The following is a 20,309-nucleotide window of genomic DNA, read 5'->3' as shown; positions in this document are numbered from 1 at the left end:
TTAGTCCTACCCCGGTCTCGCCCGGTGGTCTGAGACTCCGGTCTCTACTTACGGGCAGACTGGGGGTATGCGTCACTAATATAGGTGAAGTTGATAGTTTAGCTGACCCGGTCAGATTGATTTGTAAAATAGCCAAATGCCTCGTCATCTAATTAGTGACGCGCATGAATGGATTAACAAGATTCCCATCTGTCCCTATCTACTACAGTAAGTACAATCTTCCACAGTAAGTGACCGCCATCTTGTTTTAGAACAATGTGCTTTTATTCCAAACATAGTGTATCAGTGACGTGAATACACATACAATCAAACATATCCAGTGTTCTCCAGTGATTATTACATTTTACTATTACCTCAGTTTACAAGGCCAATAGTCACAATTTTTATCACGCACAGACGTTTCTATAGTTATCCGCCCCCTCCAGTGCATCGACCAAAATTACAGTAATATCCGACAAACTTACAGTTCACTCACTTCATATCACATAACATTCACGCACAGACATTTTCCCCCTTCCACTTCAAATTTTCCTGAGAAAAGTTTTTATTTCTTTTTTCTTTTCACGCACCAATATCACTTCACCAACGCACTCACAGACAGTCCATTTCCCCCTCCCCTCGGGGTGTCCCACAGCGCCACCTTCAGGGGCAAAAGTGCACAATCAGATCTCATCAAACAAACTCTCCCAGACAGTTTTTAGAGTAGCCGCTCACACCTTTCTCAGCATGCACGGTAATTCCCGGGCTCTGCCCGCAGGACCCTTCCACTCTACGCTCAAAATCATATTTGCTCCCCGGTCGGCCTCTGTTTCCACGGACTCTGCCATTTCATCGATCCACTCATAGCAGTTTGGAAAAAAAAAATAATAATAATGTCGACCTCAGGGTCTTCGGACTCTGAGTGTGAATCTATCAAAAGCTACGCGGCATACGTCAAGGCCATGTCCAAATCCCGTAAAAGGAAATCGGATAATGGAGACAAAGGCGATGAGACCGCCTCAACCGGTGAAAAATCCAACACAGTTTCCAACACAACTAGCGACCAACAACAACTGACCATGACCCGAATTCATCCCCCGAACAAGAGAAACTCCTCCCCTCCCTTCTGAACCTGAGGAGAATCGTATCCATTATCACTGAAGGGAGCAACAAGCTCAACAAGAATGACAAGAGCGAAATCACGTCTCTGGTTGACTCCCTAATGGCAGACCTAACATCTATCTCCCTTGAACTCACCGCAGTGAGGACCAGAAGCGTCACCATTGACCAGATCCTTGCCTCCCAACAGTCCCTAATTGTGAAAATCGACAAGGAGATCTGCAATCCAGTTACCAGCATCCCTATTTCCACCACAACTAGTCCGAGATTGTACGCAAGCGCCACTGCCAGCTCACCCCCTCTGTCCAAATCCATCATTACGAACGGAGTCGAACGACCAGCCCCTCTACTTCAGCCCACCATCCTTTTCTACCCGACCATCCCAGAGGGCAAAACATCAGAGGAAGTGCAGAAATGCCTCAACGAAATCCTCAACCCTCGGAAGGACGGCTTCCAAGTTGTCCGCACGCGGAAGATATTAAAGGGGCTGGGATCGCTGTCCAAACCACCACTCCCGGAGGCATCCTCAACATCCAGAAGGCGATGGATAAACTGGCCGACAAGGGCATAAAAATGGTAGCTCCCCAGGGACGCCTACCTAAAATTGTGATTTACGACATCCCCCGAGGAGACTCGGAAGGAGATACCGCCTTGTTCGACGAAATTTTCGAGAACAACATCTCAGGCAAGAGTGTCCTCTCTAAGGTCGACCACCTGAGAACCATGAGACGAGTCTCCCTGTTCGGGAAGAAAGAGGGAGCTACCATGAACATGGTAGTAACATGTCACCCAGAAGCCAGGAAACTCCTCATTGATAGCGGCCTATGCTTCCTGGGATGGAACGCCTGCAGGACCAGAGATTACCTGGGAGCAACCAGGTGCTTCAAATGCCAGCAATACGGCCACATCTCCAAGGCCTGCACCCAAGAGAGCTCCACCTGCAGAAGCCTGTCCGAAGAAAAATCTGGTGGCTACATGTGCCACGTGCACCAGATTTAAAAAACCAGCCAACCACCCGACAGGTGACAGACTCTGCCCAGCTCTACAGGCTGCCATCAACGCGAAGTCAGAATGACCGACTATAGTCAATAACTCCTCCCTTTCCTTAGGTCAGATCAACCTTCAGAGATCCCGGGCGACCACCAGTGAGGCGCTGAAGGTCATGTCTGACCTTCACATCGACATCCTGCTTGTCCAGGAACAGTACACCTGGGGCGGTAAAACCCCTGTTTGCCATCCAGGTGCGGTCATTGAAACGGGCGTCGCGCCCGGAGCGGGGATTCTGTTCAACTCAACATTGATCAGCCCCCTTCTCCTGGCGGGTCTCTCTGACGAATACCAAACCTGCGTCTCAATTAAGTTTGGTAATACTGAGATCGTACTGATCTCAGTATATTTTAAATATGGGAACCCGGTCGGACCGCATATCTTGAGCCTGACGCGCGCCCTAAACGCGCTTAAAGGTCGGAACGTAGTAATCGGAGGAGACTTTAACGCTCACTCCCCATTCTGGCACGATCATGATGTTAGAAATCGAACGGAACGTTCGGACGCCGTTGAAGACCTCATTGCTGCGCAAGGTCTTACTATCTTAAACGAGCCTAACTCGTTATACACATTTTCGAACGCCCATGGGAAGAGTAACATAGATCTAACTCTCTGCTCTGGATCAGTTGCGGCCAAGATATCGCTTTGGAAGGTACACGAATCCTCAATTGCCTCTGATCACAGGCTCATTACCTTCAAGATTGGTGTCCAAAAGACTGGAGCTCCTAAATCCTCCTGGAGCTTCAAAACCAATTCAGCGATTTGGGATAACTTTGGGGATGCGCTACGTGATCCTTTAAGGGGATTTCACGACGTAGCAGCTAACGATCCTGACAATTTGGGGAACTTTTTCAACGCGGCCGTAGTATCAGCCGCAGAGACGGCTCTGGGAAGAATAAACCCAAAGTCGTCTTTCAGGACGCCATGGTGGTCGAATGAGCTGACTTTGCTGAAGGCGGACTACAAGAGAGCCTACAGGGCTCTTGGAGCAACCAGGCGCGGTGGCTGCACGGAGGAGAAGACAGATAGACTAGCTCCCCAGTTTGACCCGAGAATATTTCTCTACAAATTGGGTAAACAAAAAAGTGATGTCTGATATGAAATGTAATATATTTTTTATCTCTTGTGAATATTAACTTTTTTTCTAAATAAAAAATCTACATTTATTAGAATCAAGCTGTGTGTCAGCAAAGCTTTGATCGAACTTCTCTTTGAATGCGGAAGAACGTGCGGTTTTAGCGAACTTAGACAAGGCATTTCAACCTGTAAAACTGGCTGTGGAGGTGTTATGTCGTCAAGATACAGACTTGGCTATCGCAGAAACAACACTTAGGTTTATGATTCGCAAACTGGAAGAGCTAAAAACTCCATTGGCAGAAAAACTAGCTGGCTCCTTGAGAAAGCGCATTCTTGAGCGTCGGACGAATTTGACAGCATGCTCGTTGTATATTAGAGATCCAGCTAAATACCAAGCAGATAAAGAAGAGCTTGCGAAAGACGGAACATTTAAATTGCCTCCGAAAAACGTGATTCGAACTGAAATTAAATCACTTATAGAGCGTTGGCATCCGCAATACAGTCTGACTAATTCACAAACACAGACAAATTCAGATCCATCTTGGTCTATCGCATCAACATCAGCTGCCACCGCTAATGATATAGCTGAATTTGATGATGACGATAATGATCCGCTTTCATCTCTTTCTGAGACACGCAAGAGTATTTCATTGCAAGAAGAACTTCAGGAAACATTGACTGCTGCGTTCAAAGAACCTAGAGACAGAAAACTAACTACGAATTCTCTGGAGGCATAAATCAAAAAGGAAATGAATTTATACGAGTCCGGGGGGTCAAAAGGCGAACTTTTACAGTTGGTGGATAACTGCCTGAGATCTGTGGTTACAACTAGCGTTGAATCCGAAAAGGCCTTCTCAGCGGCTGGTTATCTGGCCACAAAATAAGAAGCCGTTTAGCAGACGATTCTTTGGACATTTTGTGCTTCTTAAGGAGCTATTTTCAAAATAATTCCTAATAATGGCTTGTGATTTGAACTGATTTGATTGGTATATTTTGTTAATTAATGTGTAATTTCTAATAGTCTATTCGTGAACATAAATGTTTATCTTATAATACTAATTTATTCAAATATTGTGATTATTTGCAAAAATAAACACACAAGACTGCCAATCTCGCGAGATCTCGGCAATTTCGAGATCTCGAGGTACTAGATTCATAAACTCGCGGGATCTCGCTTGAGCCCCAATCTCGCGAGATTTGCATTCCCTAGTTCTGTTGCCATGAAAAAGCAAAGAAAGTAATATCTCCTCGGGAGAAGGAAATAAATGCACCGCAAACGACACGGGGCAACCCGACGAGTGCATATACATATAAGTGCTCCGTCGCCATGAAAAAGAAAGTAACATCTCCTCAAATGAAAGAAATAAATTTTTAACTAGCTACTAGTACTATTTGGTACACATTAAATTGGAGGCAAGCTTATAAAGTTCTTATACAGACTGTTGCGCTGCTGCTGTCTTTTAGTAAAGGGACGCCTCACACTTCTGCCCATTAAGTTGTTTTCAATAGTAAACCTAATGATTTAATATTACTCATATTCAGACATAAAATAGAATTCTACGATTCTGTAACGAAAGACACTCACTACCAATCGAACTGGCAACAATGCATGCCATTGATAATCGCAGACATGGATGCCATAGTTGCACTCCAGACGGTTGGTATCAGTTGGGACTCTAGTGCAGTATTCACAAAAATTAAAGGCTATATTCACATAACAAAAATGGAAAATATTTTTAAAAACATAGTACATATCAGGACCTAGACCAGAAATAAAGTCAGCATTGAACCTTAGTTTGAGTTGTTGTCTTCTTCACCAGAGAGCTCATCTGATGAGTAGCCAGTGACGAAGAGCAGGTTCCGAGGCTTTTGCTTCAGCTCTTGCTCCACCTGCTGCTGGATCTTGTAGCGCTCCTCGCGCGCCACCCGCACCGTCATCAACTCCTTGTGTCTCTTAGTGTCCACAGCACCCTCTTCTTCCGTGTGACTTCTCTTGAGAGGAGGATCCGAGGTGTGGCAGATCAGCTCATCCTTATTATCCAATTCATCATCTGTAGAAGTTATACAATTAGAATACACTAGTATTATTTGTTCGTACTAGTCTCCTAGATTGACAGCCAACCAACCAATCTCCGATAGGAGAGGGCACTACAGAAGGAATATTAGGATAAAAAATTAGGGAGATAGTGCTCACGGAAACTGTAAATCGTCTCCGTTTTATTGAAATAAAAAAAATATTAAAAAAAAAACTACAATCTCCTCTATTCATATTCAGTTTCCGATAATCATCTGTGTAATACATATGTCATAGTTTAATAAGAGAATTTTAGAATTTAATAAAAATTGCATTGCTACCGCAGATAATAGAAGCACAGGGAGATAAGCATGGAAACGCGCCAACTGCTGCCGAGCTATGACCAAACTATGAAAGTTGTGCATTTAGTGTGTAGGGAGAAAGGCTGGTGGGCCGCCGTTATGCGTAGATGTGATTTGCAGTAGAATTGGTGAACGATGTTTCATACTTATAATGAATCATGGCCCATCTCCATTGTTTCTATTGTATTAAACTCACCCGAGTTGACAAGGTCCAGGGCATACGCATGGTCCTTCAGCAGGACGTGCACCGTTGGGTACTCCACAAGGCACTTGCCTGTCAGGTTCTGCTGGATGCTCATCTCCGGGTCCAGCTCGTAATATTTGCCGCAGCAGCCTGGGATGCGCTCAGCTAAACAAAATAAATACAGCGTATGGTCACTTAATTCTATTTTAACACAGGGAAAACGATAAATACATATAAAATAACTTATTGAGTAAAACGTCAAACTGTAATATTTAACCATTAAAGACAATATTATTAACCATTCAAATATTAACAAAATGTGAAAGAGGGCGATACTGGTAGTATCTTACACCAGGGCGATACTGGTAGTATCTTCCACTCTGGAACGTGCCGCAAATATACTATATATTATTTTAATTAATTAATTGTGAAATAACACAAATTAATCAAATAAAATTTATTTGCGCACGCCGGGTTCGAACCCGCGACCTTCGGAATGGCAGTCCAATGCGTTACCACTGGACTATGCCGGCCGTCAGTGATCCTTGTGAAGAAGATGTTATTCCTATTCCATCAACGTTTACCCGAAGACGAATAAGTTCTGATTTAGACCATGGCGAAGAATGGTCATCAAGAGATACTTCACCAGTTTTTAGGGCAGCCAGGAATAAATACCGAGGACGTTCCTGACAGCGTGGTAGATGCCGTAAATTTGATTATCGACGACAATTTGTTTGCGTTCCTTGTGGAGGAATCAAACCGTTATTAACCGTTAGTGGGAACCGGCAAAAATAAAAACGTTTTACGTTGTTGTCGCATATGTTCCGCTCACAAACTACGCAGTGAAACGCGGTACATGTGCAAGTTTTGCAATGTGCCCCTGCATAAAGGAAAGTGTTTTGAACGCTATCACACATTGAAGCACTATTAGGATATAGTTTTTTTTTTATGTATTGAAAATTACTAAATAATGTTGTAATTTTGTATGAATAAAGTTATTTCGATTGTGAAATACTGTTTTTTCTATGATTCCCAAGAAAATAGAATGTTTTTGTTCTTAAAAAAAGGAATTACACATACATTGCTAAGTAAATAAATAGAGACATCTTTTTAAAGTAAAACACTGAAAGTTTCATCGAAAAATATCAAATAGATCATAAGATATGAATATTTTGCGGAAAGTCTAATTTTGGCGCTAAAATTTAAAAAAACATCCGCGCTACGCTGTGATTTGGCGGCAAAATGCCCGACCATATAGTGTTAAAAGAAAGAAGAAAGGGGACGTTTTGATTGAGACTTTCAAAATTTTATCTGGACGTTATAATTGTCCTGTATTCAAGAAATTTTTTCACCACCAACACAAATATAAATCTGTGGATACAAAAAAATTAACAATACAAATTTTGTATCCAATCCTAGGATCACTTCCTTGCAAACAGAGTGGTGGAAGCAAGGCACAAACTTCCACAACATGTCATCGATGCCACAAATATAAATCAATTTAAAGCTCAAGATTGGATTCTCATTTGGAGAGAGGAAAGGATCGACTTATTGTGAAAATAGACATGAGCGCATCAACAGACGGCTGCCTGCTCACTAATAATACATAATATATTATTACCTTTAAGAAATAATCTAACATTTGGCACCCCTGCAGCCCGGTAGCAATCCAGCCGGGGGTCCTTTTCCTCCAGTCGTTCCTGGAGCACCCGTCCAAGCACCGTCGTCTCCGCCAATGGACCACCCCTGAAAAAGGTTAAAGCGTAACACTTAGGTCATGCACAAAGTAAGTTAAGTTCAAACTCTGGTATTTCAACTGATATTTAATGGGCAAGGGCGCCTGACAGATGGGAGTGCCGGGAGTGCCGGGAGTGCCAGGACTGCCAGGTGACATTGGCGGGAAATTTAAACTAAGAATTACACACGAACTTGGTAAGAAACTGGTCCATTTGGCTGCAAAATGGTAATGTTTATCTCACTTTATAGGTTTTAATTAAATAAAGCCTATGCTACATAATGTCACCTATTACATATTCATTTGATATTGTCTTTGTAATCTTAACTGCTTTAAGTATTTGGCGGATGGAAAGGCATTGAGTTTAGACCTACTTGTTTGGTAGTAGGTAGTCTGCAAACAGCCAGTCGACTCTCCACAATATCTGCTGACCCTTGGCTATGCGGCTAGTGTTGTTCTTCCGGCAAACGAAATGTTCCGGAAGGAACAGCAACACAGTTCCTCGCTCCCGAGCGGCCCGTTTCAATCTGTTTAGGTACTGAAAAATACAAAAAGGTATTACAATGTTATCTTGTGAGAGGCTATACCAAGTGACCATGAAACCCAACATGGTCCGCATATGGTCATGCAAGGCCCTCTGGATACGCCTTTTCGAGGGTCCTCCACTCCAATGGAACGAGGGGATAAAGGTATTACAATGTTATCTTGTGAGAGGCTATACGAGGTGACCATGAAACCCAACATGGTCCGCATATGGTCATGCAAGGCCCTCTGGATACGCCTTTTCGAGGGTCCTCCACTCCAATGGAACGAGGGGATAAAGGTATTACAATGTTATCTTGTGAGAGGCTATACGAGGTGACCATGAAACCCAACATGGTCCGCATATGGTCATGCAAGGCCCTCTGGATACGCCTTTTCGAGGGTCCTCCACTCCAATGGAACGAGGGGATAAAGGTATTACAATGTTATCTTGTGAGAGGCTATACGAGGTGACCATGAAACCCAACATGGTCCGCATATGGTCATGCAAGGACCTCTGGATACGCCTTTTCGAGGGTCCTCCACTCCAATGGAACGAGGGGATAAAGGTATTACAATGTTATCTTGTGAGAGGCTATACGAGGTGACCATGAAACCCAACATGGTCCGCATATGGTCATGCAAGGACCTCTGGATACGCCTTTTCGAGGGTCCTCCACTCCAATGGAACGAGGGGATAAAGGTATTACAATGTTATCTTGTGAGAGGCTATACGAGGTGACCATGAAACCCAACATGGTCCGCATATGGTCATGCAAGGACCTCTGGATACGCCTTTTCGAGGGTCCTCCACTCCAATGGAACGAGGGGATAAAGGTATTACAATGTTATCTTGTGAGAGGCTATACGAGGTGACCATGAAACCCAACATGGTCCGCATATGGTCATGCAAGGCCCTCTGGATACGCCTTTTCGAGGGTCCTCCACTCCAATGGAACGAGGGGATAAAGGTATTACAATGTTATCTTGTGAGAGGCTATACGAGGTGACCATGAAACCCAACATGGTCCGCATATGGTCATGCAAGGACCTCTGGATACGCCTTTTTGAGGGTCCTCCACTCCAATGGAACGAGGGGATAAAGGTATTACAATGTTATCTTGTGAGAGGCTATACGAGGTGACCATGAAACCCAACATGGTCCGCATATGGTCATGCAAGGCCCTCTGGATACGCCTTTTCGAGGGTCCTCCACTCCAATGGAACGAGGGGATAAAGGTATTACAATGTTATCTTGTGAGAGGCTATACGAGGTGACCATGAAACCCAACATGGTCCGCATATGGTCATGCAAGGACCTCTGGATACGCCTTTTCGAGGGTCCTCCACTCCAATGGAACGAGGGGATAAAGGTATTACAATGTTATCTTGTGAGAGGCTATACGAGGTGACCATGAAACCCAACATGGTCCGCATATGGTCATGCAAGGCCCTCTGGATACGCCTTTTCGAGGGTCCTCCACTCCAATGGAACGAGGGGATAAAGGTATTACAATGTTATCTTGTGAGAGGCTATACGAGGTGACCATGAAACCCAACATGGTCCGCATATGGTCATGCAAGGACCTCTGGATACGCCTTTTCGAGGGTCCTCCACTCCAATGGAACGAGGGGATAAAGGTATTACAATGTTATCTTGTGAGAGGCTATACGAGGTGACCATGAAACCCAACATGGTCCGCATATGGTCATGCAAGGCCCTCTGGATACGCCTTTTCGAGGGTCCTCCACTCCAATGGAACGAGGGGATAAAGGTATTACAATGTTATCTTGTGAGAGGCTATACGAGGTGACCATGAAACCCAACATGGTCCGCATATGGTCATGCAAGGACCTCTGGATACGCCTTTTCGAGGGTCCTCCACTCCAATGGAACGAGGGGATAAAGGTATTACAATGTTATCTTGTGAGAGGCTATACGAGGTGACCATGAAACCCAACATGGTCCGCATATGGTCATGCAAGGCCCTCTGGATACGCCTTTTCGAGGGTCCTCCACTCCAATGGAACGAGGGGATAAAGGTATTACAATGTTATCTTGTGAGAGGCTATACGAGGTGACCATGAAACCCAACATGGTCCGCATATGGTCATGCAAGGACCTCTGGATACGCCTTTTCGAGGGTCCTCCACTCCAATGGAACGAGGGGATAAAGGTATTACAATGTTATCTTGTGAGAGGCTATACGAGGTGACCATGAAACCCAACATGGTCCGCATATGGTCATGCAAGGACCTCTGGATACGCCTTTTCGAGGGTCCTCCACTCCAATGGAACGAGGGGATAAAGGTATTACAATGTTATCTTGTGAGAGGCTATACGAGGTGACCATGAAACCCAACATGGTCCGCATATGGTCATGCAAGGCCCTCTGGATACGCCTTTTCGAGGGTCCTCCACTCCAATGGAACGAGGGGATAAAGGTATTACAATGTTATCTTGTGAGAGGCTATACGAGGTGACCATGAAACCCAACATGGTCCGCATATGGTCATGCAAGGACCTCTGGATACGCCTTTTCGAGGGTCCTCCACTCCAATGGAACGAGGGGATAAAGGTATTACAATGTTATCTTGTGAGAGGCTATACGAGGTGACCATGAAACCCAACATGGTCCGCATATGGTCATGCAAGGCCCTCTGGATACGCCTTTTCGAGGGTCCTCCACTCCAATGGAACGAGGGGATAAAGGTATTACAATGTTATCTTGTGAGAGGCTATACGAGGTGACCATGAAACCCAACATGGTCCGCATATGGTCATGCAAGGACCTCTGGATACGCCTTTTCGAGGGTCCTCCACTCCAATGGAACGAGGGGATAAAGGTATTACAATGTTATCTTGTGAGAGGCTATACGAGGTGACCATGAAACCCAACATGGTCCGCATATGGTCATGCAAGGCCCTCTGGATACGCCTTTTCGAGGGTCCTCCACTCCAATGGAACGAGGGGATAAAGGTATTACAATGTTATCTTGTGAGAGGCTATACGAGGTGACCATGAAACCCAACATGGTCCGCATATGGTCATGCAAGGACCTCTGGATACGCCTTTTCGAGGGTCCTCCACTCCAATGGAACGAGGGGATAAAGGTATTACAATGTTATCTTGTGAGAGGCTATACGAGGTGACCATGAAACCCAACATGGTCCGCATATGGTCATGCAAGGCCCTCTGGATACGCCTTTTTGAGGGTCCTCCACTCCAATGGAACGAGGGGATAAACGTACCCGATTATTAATGTTGCTCCATTATTTAATATCTTTGTTGTAAGAAATCATAACCGAGTATACATGTTAATTGTGCATAGTATACATTTGTTTACAAATTAATAAAAATATAAAATAACAATATGTAACAAAAGTTGAGGTTCGTCATTACCTGCCTCATAACGCTAGCGCCTAGCCCGTATTGAGGCCCTCATTTTAGAATATATACATATGAATATACCTACACTTATTTTTGTATATGGCCAAGATCACCCCTAATGGGTGAAAGCCAAAATAAAAAATAATAAATAAATATATTAACGACTTGTGTGTGTTCGTTTTGGTTGCTTTTGATGATTTAATCGTACAATAATAGTATGTTAAAAGTGAATGTCTTTCAAAGAGTGTTTTCGCATTGAATTTGCAGTGTTTGATTTATATTTATGTGAATATCGTGAAAGTATTTATGATTAATCATTATTCATGAAAAACAAGTTATCATTTTTAATTTTTACGAATGATGACGAAACGTTCGCCATTTAGCTCTGGTCAGCTGTTTAATTAGTGATGGGGCGGATCATCTGTTCGCCATTTAGCTCTGGTCAGCTGTTTAATTAGTGATGGGGCGGATCATCTGTTCGCCATTTAGCTCTGGTCAGCTGTTTAATTAGTGATGGGGCGGATCATCTGTTCGCCATTTAGCTCTGGTCAGCTGTTTAATTAGTGATGGGGCGGATCATCTTCCAAATTCGAAGCACGATAATCGGTCACCGGTTTTATTTTGAAACATTGTGAAATAATATTAATTTCTAAAGACTTTAAAAAATATATAATTACGAAAAAAATAAATCTACTATTAAAATGAACAATCTTATGTTTTTATAACAACTTTTAAAGTAAAGACAATACCGTATTTGAATTTAAGCAAAGCTATCTAATTTCAGTTAAATATTATGGGTATGTACCCATTACACGCTTACCTGAAATCTACTTCACACAAGCAGTTTCAATTTTGAATATGACAATTAAATTCAAAGTAAATTTGAGTTCATGGATCATGAATAATTTCACTAGGGAGTATTTCACATTTCACTCATGTACAACCGATTTTTTTAGCCATTTATCATTTACATTGTATTGGTGTACAACTGTTTTGTGAAGACTATGAAAGATACATTTATTTGCCATATACCATTTTGTAATTTTAATTGTGAATTATAATATGCATGAATGTGCTTGAAGCGAACAATGTATACCAATACAGAGTTGTGTGACGGCGTGACGAATAGTTAGTTTGTTAGTCAATAAATCACAAAATTGCTACTAAGCATATAATCTTTTATGGATGATCGATCTGCAGTCTCCCGTGTCTAGGATGAACGAAGTATGCATGAAGAATAAGTTAATGATGAATGTAAGTAAGTCTAAAGCAGAGATGTGCTTTATTTCAAATAAATCCATTTCAAATGGAAATGCAAAATGGGTATTTTCCATTTTGCATTTTAAATGCTTTTCTAAAAACCATTTTGCATTTTAAATGCTTTTCTCAATGCATTTTCCATTTTAAATTCTTTTTTGCAACATTATTCCTACTTTCTCCACACACCTTTTTTTCATAAGCCCCAAATATCAGTCGGTCCTCAACCTCGCAATGAGAGATAATTTCCATTTATCAAGTTGCTCCCTGGTAGGAGCCCTGGCAATTGAGTGATACCATTACAAAAAACACTGATTCAAATACTGAACATGGGGCCATGACGCTGTAATATTAAATGTTAGATAGCAGTTTCTATGTTTTTACGTTGGCAACACTAGTACCGCGCAAATTTTTTGTGGTTTCATAATCTGTAGTCGTGGTGTTTTTGGATTTACCATCATGTAATATGTTTGTTCTACATTGATGTCCATTATTAAATGACAAAATTGTTTAAAAATTATATAATTATTTTGATTGTTTGACCTGAGAAACCATTTTGCATTTTCAATGCATTTTGAAAATAGGTATTTTGCATTTGAAATGCTTTTCTAAAAACCATTTTGCATTTTTAAATGGAAAAGTTTTGACCCATTTCCATTTTGCATTTCAAATGGTTTTGGGTACCCATTTTGCACATCTCTGGTCTAAAGTAATGGTATTTGAAAGAGAGAGTACGAAAACAGTGTGCAATATAGCTGTGAATGAGGAATACTTGGAGCAGGTGGGTGAGTGTGTGTATTTAGGAAGCATGTTTACGAGAGATGGGAAGGCTGACAGAGATATTGAAAGAAGAGTAAATGCAGGTAACTCTATTAATGAAGAAAAAATTGTCCAAAGAAGCAAAGTTAGCAGTCCACAATGGAGTGCTGGTACCTACCCTGATGTATGAAAGTGAGGCATGGAACTGGCAAAGAAAGGATGAAAGTAGATTGAATGCTGTTCAAATGAGATCCCTGAGGAATGTGGAGATCCACAAAGTGTGCAAGGCTGATGTAAGCGTAATGAGTAAGATCAAGAAAGGGACGCTTAGATGGTTTGGGCATGTAGAGCGAATGAGCGAAGAAAGGAGTGTAAGGAGATGCAAACGATGCAAATGTGAATGGTAGCAGAAGTCGGGGACGCCCGAGGAAGACATGGCACGACAAAGTGAATCAGATACTTGAGTCGGGCCATGTCAAGAGTCAGAACAATAGAAGAGTATGTATGAGACGATGTATGAATGTGAATGAGGCAAGAAGTGTGTGCCAAGACCGAGTTGTTTGGCGGTCCGTCCTCTCTGCCTACCCCTGCGCAGAAACGGTGTGATGGTTAGTTAGTTAGTTATATATTCTTCATATTATCAAAACTACCACATTCTAATTAAATGTAAATTAAATTCTCAGTGCGGGAGATCCCAGTGAGGATATCATTATTTCAGATTGTTACAAAAAATGAAGAAAAAAAAACAAACAAAAAATTGAGACTTTTTGCCTGGGTTAAGTCTTCCCCACAGGAAAAACTAAAGTCAATCCACACTATGCAAGTGCATTATATAAGCATAGTAAATACAATAATATTATTATTATACTGGCCTTCAATCGACGAAATAACTACAATTCTAGTCACTTAATTAATGCAACACAAAAAGCTACATCAGTATTATTAATAGCATTAGGCTAGCTTTAGACTTGTAAGTTTTTTCGTAAATTTACGACTTCTAGCCAATGGGCATCTTGCATTTTTAAAATCCAATACGCCCATTGGCTAGAAGTCGTAAGTTTACGAAAAAACTTACAAGTCTAAAGCTAGCCTTATATGTCTTACTATAAGTAATTTTTGAAAGTGACAATTATTCTTGAATTTAAAACCCTTAGAAAACGTGCTTATAATTCATTTTAATTTTTTTGTCCAACTGTTACCATTACCACTCGAGTTTCAATGCGACCCCATCTCTATTCCAACATGGCTGACCAATCTACATAATATTAATAATAATATAATATTTTCTACATCAAATTGATGATTTGTGTAGAAAATGTTTGGCTTTTCCGGAAACTATAGAACATATTATATCGGGATGTTCTATATTAGCACCGTCCGAGTATACATTTAGGCACAATCAAGTTTTAAAAATAATTCACCAAAATTTGGTAATTAAACATAACTTGATTGACTGCCGTAATGTAGTACCATATTATGAATACGAACCAAATTCATTTTTAGAAAACGAATTTTATAAAATATATTATGATAAAACTATACTAACAGACCGAGCGATTAGTCATAATAGACCCGATATAGTTTTACATGACAAAATTAAAAAAAATAACTTATATCATTGATGTCGCTATACCAAATTCCTGTAATATTCAAAAATCTGTTAGCGAAAAAATAAGAAAATACACAGATTTAGGAAATGAAATAAAAAGAATTTGGCATTCTCAGACTATAAAAATATTACCATTCGTTATTATTCGGCATTATACCTAGCTCTCTAATTAAAAATTTAGGCGTATTAGATTTATCAAAAAAATTATATATAAAGATGCAAAAGTCGGTCATTTTGAATACATGTAGGATAACAAAAGATTTTTTAAATATTTATGTTGAGGGATCAGTAGGATTTATAGGCCCTTTTAGAAGTTCTACCGAGCCGAACCCTCTGATATGAAAATATCTGGAGACGGTGAATTTTTTTTCCCATTTGATATCTGGTGAGTTGACGTGTTGTTGTTCTTGTATTGTTTTGTATTTATTTTACTTATATAATGCACTTACATAATGTTGATTGACTAGATGATCATTTGTGGAAAAGTGAGTGGAAGGGTTAAGTTTTTCCTTTGGGGAAGATTTAACCCGGACAACTAAATCGGAAGTAGAAAAAAAAAAAAAAAAAAAAAAATATTTGGATGATTTATACAGCGCCGTTTTTGTGCAAAATCACCTCAAGGGCGCTGTACAAATATATAATACACTTCTACAATGATCTACTAATTTAAATACTCAATAATATTATTATTCAATTTATAAAAACAGTTTATTTATAAACAAGTTCTGCTGGGTAATTATTATTACGTCGCCCTCTGATGGCATTATCAAACTATGGCATTACCACTTACGGACGATGTATTTATATCGATATTTACATTGTTTGTAAGTGGTAATGCCACAGTTTGATAATACCTTGAGGGCGAAACAGCTGTCACAAGTAATAATAATTACATAGCAGAACTTGTTTATAAATAAATTGTTTTTATAAATTGAATAATAATATTATTGAGTATATTGAAGAAATTAAAAAAATATATAATGGAGTTCTACAAATTAAACTTGAAAACAATAAATAAATGACCTACTAACTATATATGGAGATAATTTACACTTTCAGTACCATACTTACCTGGTAGGTCACTTGAGATTAACACTTAATTTACATTTAACTAATTGTACAGATAGATACAGGATTTAGGACATAATTGGATATAATTGGACTTTCTCTCAGGAATGGTATATTTAATTGAAGGGTATGACAGCTTAAAAAGGTAAGTTGTTAATGAATACCCAAAGATTTAGTATTGGGTACTGTTTCTGAAACAAGATTGTTTCTAAAACAGCCCTAGTTGTTGGCGGTGAAATTGACCTAAAGTATTGTAAATATATAGATTTCTCGTCTTTTTTTTCTTCAAAATCAAACAAAAAAATTCTTCCACATATCATTGCTAGTTACTGGAAAATAGAATCAGTTGGCGCAAGAAACTTATATGTATAAAAACACTCAACATCATTACTGTAAGAAAAGTGTAATAAAAATTAGTCAGTTAATATGTTCATTAGTAGGTACTGACTACTGAGCTGATGTCCCTGGGGGGCTTTACACTTAAGAATTTAAACAATCCATCAAATTTCAACATTCATTTTCTGGTTCTGTGAAAGTCATATTCAAGTTATATTATTGTATCATTATGTACTGGTTGCTTCACAGAACTTGAATAGAACTTTCACTGAACTTAAAATATACTTTGAAATTTGATGTGTGATCGCAATAGGCGAATCAAGAGTAGACTGTAAAATATTAATGTTGAACTTTGAAGTTGACACAACTATGGTTGGAGATGGTTAACATGGAGTAAGGAAGGAATCCGACTTAACCCTTTGATGTTCTTCAAAGATGATGATGGTATGATTTCACGCACAAGCTTCCATAACATGCAGGTTGGATACGAAACACACTGAGGGAACCGAATATGTTCACTGCACAGGCCTTCTACCCTGAGTCGATACTAATAACAGCACTGATAACAAGAGATGTTCATCAAACAGGCTCCATCATCAAACTGGTTTGACAGTCACTTTTATTGTTGTAAAATCACACACACACACAACGTGGGTATAGTCAGATAATGATAGGTACTTGTAGGTAATTAAAGGAAGATTAATAGTTGTGTCAACATGATGAATTGTTCAAATTCTGCTAAACAAGCCATCCTTACAGTTTTTAGAAATCAGACTTAGACAGTGACCTTCCTCTTGTTTTGAAGTTCAAGTGAGCTCATAGATTTGTATAAAAATCAAACAAGCACCACCTGCCCCCACAGAATTTAATTATCATGGTTTGAAAGATTGTTTATTTTTGCGTTAAATCATGAATATTATTATTACTCACGTGTGGCAGAGGCTTGTCGATGTGTGTATAACGCTTGGCAACATTCCTTTGTTTGCCGTAGACGAATCGGGAGCACTCTTCAAGAAACACGTAGTCGCTGTACAAGTCTGTACTGGAGAAATCCCTCAAGCTGACAAATTTGGTCCGATCTCGAATTCCATCACATTGGAGTTCCTTTTTGTGTATATTTACACAATTCAAACTGCATGTCTTGACTTCACACTTGGGACAGGTATATTTGGCATCCGTGGCGTTGCACACTTCGCATGATGACAATCTGATCAATATTCAAACATATTATAATTTTACCAAATTAATAAAAAGTGCTGAATGATGATGGAAGGAGAGAACAAATCTATAAATATGCAAAATGTCAAGTCAACAAGGATTCGAAGGAGAATTGAGATTAATAATAGAAAAAAATATTATTATTTGTATAGCGACTGACGAAAATCATTTAGACTAATGCAGAGGTAAATCGTGTGAAGAGCGAGAATGAGGCTCAGATTGGGAAGTTTTATGATATTTTTGCAACAATTGTCGTATTACGGCTAATTGGAAATCTGCTAAACTAACATTTTTATTTGTAATTGATTTAAAAGCTATATGAGAGTTCAATAAATATAGATCAACAATATGGAAGGCCACTTTTTTATACCACTTAATTGTTTTTCGCAGGCAATTAATACTACTTAACATCAAGTCCACTTTGTCAACAGAACCCATACACTTATTATAGTCTAGAACGCACTTGGGTTTCATAATTGGTTGACGAGTTTTCCAATCAACTTTTCCCGTCATGTCCATGGAGTCGTCATGTAAGGTTGTTAGCATGTGAACTTCTCTTTTACTGCACCACTTTAAAGCCAACAGAGGTCCACGATGTTGTGCTTTCATTTCACCCTTTTTAAGTTTATTAAATTTTGCCATGCCTTTTCGTGTCTTCCGCACCGTACCACATGCATTGGTTTTGTTCGTATGGAGAAAATCATATAGTTGAGGGCTACTGTACCAATTATCAATAAAAATATTATGTCCTTTATTTAAATAATCTTGAAGTAGTGTCGTTACTACAGCCCCCGAGACATTCAGAGTCAGTTATGTCAGTCCCTTAGCCACAATAAATGGAAATAAATAAGAAAACAAATATCATCCACATAACAGCAGAAGACGTAAGAAAAAAAAAAACCGTGAATTATTTTTAAAGGAGTTGAAAATGAAATGGCAAATAATAGCACAAAATGAAGATATAAAAAATGCTCACGAAATGGACGCTGCCAACAGGATGGAGGTAAAAAAAATAATAAAGAGGAAAACAACTGAATTTTCTAACGTCATAGTGGAAACTACCTAGTGGGACAATGAGAAAAGAACAAATACACTGATAATCTTGGATATAATAAAGTAAAGGTAGAAGACTGCAGTCCAGCTGCACAAAGCATTGCCTTAAATTTAACCAAACTGGTTGAGCAAGATGGTTCTTTTGTTTTGTTTAGACATCTTAAGCAGGGTACTCACCAAGAGTGTAGCATGTAACGTATCTGATACTGTATCAATCTGCAAGTGGGTACGGCTCGTCCACGGTAACCGCGTATCCAGCTACGAGCTCCCGGATCCGCCTTTAGTGCTCGCAGTGAAACCGCCGTCGACGGGTCGCTGCGAGCCTACTGCGCTCCACCCGCGAGCGGCTCGCAGTAGGCTCGCGCCTACGCACTCACTTGATACAGTATCAGATACGTTACATGTTACACGGTTAGGTGAGTACCCTGCTTTAGGTACATTTCAAGAATGCCCAAAAAACAAGATCCACCGAAATGCAAAAATTGCTTTTTAAACAATTTCAGTAGATCACTTAACAAACCAACTAACCACAGTGCGAATCGTCGCTTTCCAGGACTCCTCCCGGGCCGAAATCTGGATGAATGCGTTTTTTTAACTAATCTTATTTGGGGTTAAAGCCCAGTACTATTTTGATTCATGTGGCCTATGGGATGGGATTTTTACGGTCATCGCTTGGACTAATATGAAAAGCCAAAGCGGAGGTTCGGACAATGACACGCCATTTTTGTTCGGATCGTTTCGCGCGCGCGAAGATATAACACCATGATTATTATTATTTAACGGTAAATAATCGACGACGATGGGACGGGAGAAGGTGATGGTGGACGGCACGGCACGGAGGCGAACCGGGGTTTCGAGGGTAGATAGTCGCCGGAGAAGCGGAATTCACTCACGTAATGTCAGGTGCAGAAATAATAACACCGCACACATAACACATCAGATCCGTATAACTCGCATCAAATCGATCGAAAAGTTTACTTATACTATTATTATACAGCGGATCACAAGAGCTGCGAGACGCGGAATATGCGCGGAATGAAAACAAACAAGATTGACAACTGTCCAAGCCATAGAAAGAAGAAATATTTACCTGAAAATTATCCTTTACAATAAAAAAATAAAACAAAAATGTTACATTTAACTGCTACCTATTTTATTTCAGTATTTACCTGTGCATCGGGAGATTGTCAACACTCTCGGGCTCTTGATTCGCGATTGAGCAAACTGTTTCGGAATCCAGATCGCACATGACGCGAAAATCGATTGTTTCTAATGTTTCTAGACAGAATAAATGAAACACAAAATTGCAAATGGCAAAATTATCAACTTATGGAGCGTAAATAAACATGTGCTTATCAGTGTTGCCAACGGATCTTGGCAGATCTTGGCCTAATGTCGCCGTTTTTCAAACATTAAGTGGCCTAATGTAGCCGAATTTCAGTTGCAGTAATTCTAATGAACTCACATAAATTCTGCCCACATATTCTCCACAAATATTCTACGTGAGCTTGATTACCCCTTTTATTATTCGAAATCCATGGGGGGGGTAGCTACGGAATTGCATTTCGAAAAATTCTT

At 40.3% G+C, this 20,309-nt stretch overlaps 1 protein-coding gene across 2 annotated transcripts in view; it reads right to left on the bottom strand.

Moving 5' to 3' along the window:
* LOC149414623 (box C/D snoRNA protein 1-like) overlaps positions 1-20,094 on the bottom strand; it is a 76,093-nt gene extending 55,999 nt beyond the window's left edge. The window contains exons 1-6 of one of the 2 annotated variants that reach the window (XM_089642893.1): positions 19,901-20,094; positions 17,391-17,667; positions 7,892-8,055; positions 7,404-7,528; positions 5,795-5,947; positions 5,013-5,273 (exon numbers count right to left, since the gene is read on the bottom strand). In XM_089642893.1, coding sequence (XP_089499019.1) covers positions 5,014-5,273; positions 5,795-5,947; positions 7,404-7,528; positions 7,892-8,055; positions 17,391-17,667; positions 19,901-19,980 — 1,059 coding nt within the window. In that variant the 5' untranslated portion in view covers positions 19,981-20,094 and the 3' untranslated portion in view covers position 5,013. Of the gene's footprint in view, positions 1-4,331; positions 5,274-5,794; positions 5,948-7,403; positions 7,529-7,891; positions 8,056-17,390; positions 17,668-19,900 lie in introns of those variants that run through there. The other variant, XM_089642894.1, reaches the window with a different exon arrangement.
* Positions 20,095-20,309: the final 215 nt, after the last annotated feature.

This window comes from Hesperophylax consimilis, chromosome 19 (genome assembly GCF_061612785.1).
Source record: "Hesperophylax consimilis isolate HC1 chromosome 19, BYU_Hcon_1.0, whole genome shotgun sequence".
Lineage (NCBI taxonomy): Eukaryota > Metazoa > Arthropoda > Insecta > Trichoptera > Limnephilidae > Hesperophylax > Hesperophylax consimilis.
Note: the sequence above shows the minus strand (reverse complement) of the source record. Positions and strands in the feature narration are given on the sequence as shown.